At 52.1% G+C, this 4,830-nt stretch overlaps 1 protein-coding gene across 1 annotated transcript; it reads left to right on the forward strand.

The window, feature by feature from the left end:
* The first annotated feature begins 855 nt into the window (after positions 1 to 855).
* On the forward strand, positions 856 to 4,409 carry SMIM23 (small integral membrane protein 23). The gene is made up of 4 exons (XM_016211248.1): positions 856 to 945; positions 3,641 to 3,692; positions 3,889 to 3,956; positions 4,197 to 4,409. The coding sequence occupies exons 1-4, from the start codon at positions 856 to 858 to the stop codon at positions 4,407 to 4,409; spliced, it is 423 nt and encodes a 140-aa protein (XP_016066734.1).
* The last annotated feature ends 421 nt before the right edge of the window (positions 4,410 to 4,830 follow it).

Raw genomic sequence — 4,830 nt, forward strand, 5'->3', positions numbered from 1 at the left:
ATGGAGTACTACGCAGCCACGAAGAGGAACAAACTACTGATGCGTGCAACAGTCTGGATGGGTCGCCGGGGAATTCTAAGTACAAAAATAGCCAATCTCCAAAACCCACATGCTATTTGATTCTATTGATATGGTATTTTTAAAAAGATAACATTTTAGAAATGGAGAACAGACCAGTGGTTGCCAGGAGTTAGGCACGGGGGGCGGGGGTCAGAGGGAGGCGGCGGGCATCAAAGGGTAACACAAGGACCTCCAGGTCTGGAATTCTGGATTTGACTGTAGTGTGAATACACAGACCTACCTATGCGATGAAATTATTTGGAATTAAATACACACACAAATGAGGACAACAGATCTGAACAAGACTGATAAGTTGTATCGGTAGCAATATCCCAGTTGTGATACTGCACTACTGCGACACTGCCCTTGGAGGAAAGTAGTTAAAGGGTACACAAGATCTCCTATATTTTTTTCTTACCACTGACGTGAATCTACAATTATATCAATAAAATTTTCAATTAAAAATAGCTTTTATTGTTTTGTATTTAAAAACTCATATTTTATTAAAATCCTGAAAATATAGGGGGGAAATCAGAAAAAATGTCACGCTGAAATACCGTCTTCTGATGCATTTCTTCCTGGTGTTTTTTTTACATTTTTATGCAGGGGGGAAATGTGAAGGGCAGGGCTAAAAATCAGGGTGGTGACAAGGTGGGCACCTCACTGTCCCTCACCTTCTGTGACATCAGAACTCATTGCTTGAGGGATGCCTGGTGACCAGAGGATGTTGGGGAGGTGCCTATCTGCCTGTCAGGTGTGGGGACTTCGTCCCACCCGGGAAGCCTGACCGAGGCCATGGCGATCCAACAGGTGGATAGCAGGGGGCGAGAGGCCACAGAGCTGTTCGAACCCAGAAGGGAGAGTCACTGTGAGGACAAGAAGCAGGTGAGGCCAGACCAGGTCTACCCAGCTCTCCTCCCGTCTGGCTCCCAGACAGACAGACTGTCAGGCCCTCAAGGTCAGGAACAGGCTGCCAGCTTGAGCCTCCCTGGAGCCTGGCCTAGTGGCACCCCGCGCAGGGGCTCAGGCGCTTCCCGCAGACAACATGGGCACCAGGCTGGGGTTTTAGTTTAGTTCCTGCTCTATCTCTAGTGCCTAGAGTGGTGCTTGGTGCATAAGTACTGAATGAATGAATGAACGAACTGAAATAAATAGGATAACAGCCCCAATTGGAGCGCTCTTGGAGCATTTGTTCTAGGACTGAAATTCAAACCTCTCCTGGGATCTTTGTCAAAATGGAAAACGCTAACACTGACCGTCCCCAGTCTGGCGCTTCCACCTCCACATTCCTGAGAGGCAGCTGCTGCGGGCCTCATTCACAGATGGGTAAACTGAGGCTCAGAATGGCAAAAAGGCCATAGAGCCAGGATATGCTGGGATCTGAAACCAAGCCCATCTGATTCCAGAACCCTTAGCAAGGTGACCCTGCGCTCCACGGCCTCCTGGGTGGAGAAGTGAAGGAGGGATATAAAGGAGGTTGGAAGGTCAGCTGAGCCTCACACACAACAGAAGGATGAGATTTTATTCTGAGGTTAATGAGAAGCCATTGAAAGGTTTTAAACAGAGCGATGGATGACTGATCTACATATGTGTTCAGAAGACTTGTTCACTTGCTCACTTACTGTACCTCCCTTACGCGCCACTAACTCCTTTACGCTGGGCCTCACAGCAGGATGGGGGCTGGAGGGGTTCCCCTCATGCTGCAGCTTTTCCTAAAAAGTGTTCCACAAATACCAACCCCCAGGAATGCTCCTTTTAGAAGGATCATTAAAAGAGCTCTGTGGTCTGCGGAACGCCGATACCCTTGTCCCTTCTTGGAGATTTACACTGCTCATTCAAATAATGAAGGCTCTGAGAAGTCCTGCAGCAAGGAAATTCACTTAATTTTGTTTACCATGGCATTTCTCAAATCAGAGCCCCGCCCCTCCTTTTTGAAAGCGGTAGATTTCAAAATCCATTCTGCAGGTAAAGAAACTGAGGCTTGGCGAGAAGAAGTGATTTGGCTCAAGCCTAAGACAGCTCAAAGAGAAGGACTAAAACTGAACCCTAGTCCCTACTCCCCACCTTCGCTTCCATGGAACACGAAACAGAAACCGAGCAGCGAGCGCGCCGTGGGAAACCTCAGCCTGCAAAGCGCGTGGCCAGAGGAGTGGTCCAAGAAATGGAAGCGCATTCAGCCCACTCACCGGCCATTGCACAGAACAGGGCGATTCTGTGTGTCTTAGAAAGATTCCCAGGGGACACTGGAGAAGAGGAAAAGCACCCCAGTCTTAGGTGCGCAGGGCAGTAACTTTCATACCGGGCCTACGCACACGGGCGGCCACCGGGCGGGCGGACCAAGCTACAGAACATTCGGGGCCCCAGCTGGCTCCGGGGGCCCCCTCGCGGCTAGCGCCCCGCCCGTAGCCACAGTCCTGACTTCTGTCATCACAGATGAGTTGCGTGTGTTCTAGAATTTCACGGGGATGAAGTCAGTGCGCACCTTCGTGTCTGGCTTCTCTCACTCATCAGTGTGTCTGCGAGGCTCGGCCACGTTGTAAGCAACATAATTTATTTTTATTTTTGAAGTTAATAAGAAGAATAGAGCTGCTGGTCTATACAAAGGAAACTGCCCGGGGGAGAGGCAGTGATGCCAACCCTTTATGTCCTTTGTTGTGGTGGCGGGTCTAAGGCTTGCCTCACAAACTCGGGTACGCAAGAAATGTGCGGTCTGGAGTCACATGCAATCGGGCCCCGTCCACAGGCAGCGAGCCGGGAAAGTCAGCGGCAGTCAGTGCTGGGTGCACCTAATCCTCTGTTCCTCTTGCTCGCCCCGGACCCCGTCACTGTCTCAACTCACCCGGTCTGTGAAAGCAGGGGTGTCTGAATTTCCTGCGCCAGAGGGAAGGAGGGAGCTGACTGCAAAAAAGCATGAGGGAACTTTCTAGAAGGATAGAGCTGTTCCTTCTAGGGGTGGGAGTCCACAGGTATAAACGTTTGCCAAAACTCACTAAACTACGTTTAAAAGACATCATTTTTCTGTATGTAAATCATACTGTGGCAAAGTTGCTTCCTTTTTCTTTATTTAGAGAGAGTAGACGGGGGTGAAGGGTGGGAGGAAGAGAGAGAAAGACAGACCCTCCGCGTGAGAAAGACGCGGTGATCGGCCGCCTCCTGCACGCACCCTCACTGGGGCTGGGATCGAACCTGCAACCCAGGTGTGCGCCCTGGACCAGCAATCAAACCCGCGACCCTCTGGTGCACGGGCCGATGCTCTGACCACTGAGCCACACCGGCCAGCGCTGAAGCTGATTCCGTTTAAAGATCCTTTCAAACAAAAGATGTAAGAGGCAAGGGATGCGCAGAGGTGGGCCCTACCCTCAGCAGGGAGAAGAGGGAAATCTCCGGGGACTGCCCGCTGGCTGCCACGCAGCTTCCTTCTGCAATGCGGGGGGTCTGGAGGAAGCCCTGACTTGGAGAACTAGAGAAAAGTTAAGCTCTACAGCCCATCCGATCCCCTTGCTGTCCCGCGCCCACCCTCGGGAGAAGCAGATGCCCACCGGCCCCAGCATTTACCTCCTCCTCCTCCCCTTGCCCCCAGACGCTGCTGGCGTTGCTGGTCTTGGTGCTGTACGTGGGCACCGGGATATCAGGTGAGCCTTCTGGAATCTGAGGAAGGAGAAGCCGAGTCCACACAGTCGCAGGGGGTGTTCCGGAGACGGTTACATGCCAAGGTGGTCGCAGTGCCTGCCTTCTCCCGCCACCCTTCATCCCACCGGGTGACCAGCTATGTTAAGTCGACTGCCACCCGTTTGCCCTTATGAAGAGGTGTGTTTGTGCCTGTTTCAGGAAGAAGCTGGGAGGTGTCAGAAAGGATCAGAGAATGTAAATACCCCCAGAATCCGGTGGCTTCCCAGGTAACATTCAGGAAGGTACGGAAGGGATGTTAAGCTTGGCTGAGGAAATCTGGGAAGGCTTCCTAGAGGTGTCGTGGGTGACCTGGGTTTTGAAGGATAGATAGGAGCTTGAGACAGTGGGGAAGGGTATTCCAAGCAGAAAGGGTAGCACGTGCAAAGGCTCAGGGAAGTTTTCTAAGCCAGTGGCAAAGGGTCTTACATGAAAAAGCTCAAGATGTAACTTTGGTGTCTGCCTTTCAGGGGTCTGAGTACAAGACCAATGATCCCTCCAAACAGCCGATCAAGGTCATCAGGATTTGGTTGAAGGAGAACTTGCAAGTTTTCTTAGAAAAGCTTGAGAAAGAGGTGCGCGATCTGGAGCAGCTGGTACGGGACCTGGAAGAGTGGCTGGATGTCCTTCTGGGAGAGGGGCACCCCGAGGCAGCCTGCTCCACCTTCAGAAATCACCTGTGAGGGGCCGGGGCTGGGACCCCGGGGAGAGGCCAAGGAGATGGGGGAAGGCTTGCCAGGCTGCTCGAAGTGGGGCTAAGCTGTGACACTTGAAGTTCAAGGCAGGCAAAAAAATAAAATAGTCGTGACACTAAGAATGCTGTCGGTGCCGCTGCTGGCTCCTAACTAAAACGCACCAGGAGGACACCGGGGCTCAGCCGAGATGTCCTCCCACGTCCAGGACTCTGGCCCTGGGGGATCACTGCGGGCTTCGGAGTCAGCCACGGGTCAGGAGCCTTCCCTCCCACTTACCCGAGACGTCCTGCCAAACTGCTTAACATCTCGGTGGAATTGCCTAATTAGTAAGAATCAGGGAAACAAACTGACTCACAGGGTTACAGTGAGGACTGAACCTCCATAGAGAGAGCGTGTCTGGAATATAGTA

The sequence above is a fragment of the Miniopterus natalensis genome, chromosome 4, assembly GCF_054644295.1.
Source record: "Miniopterus natalensis isolate mMinNat1 chromosome 4, mMinNat1.hap1, whole genome shotgun sequence".
Taxonomy (NCBI): domain Eukaryota; kingdom Metazoa; phylum Chordata; class Mammalia; order Chiroptera; family Miniopteridae; genus Miniopterus; species Miniopterus natalensis.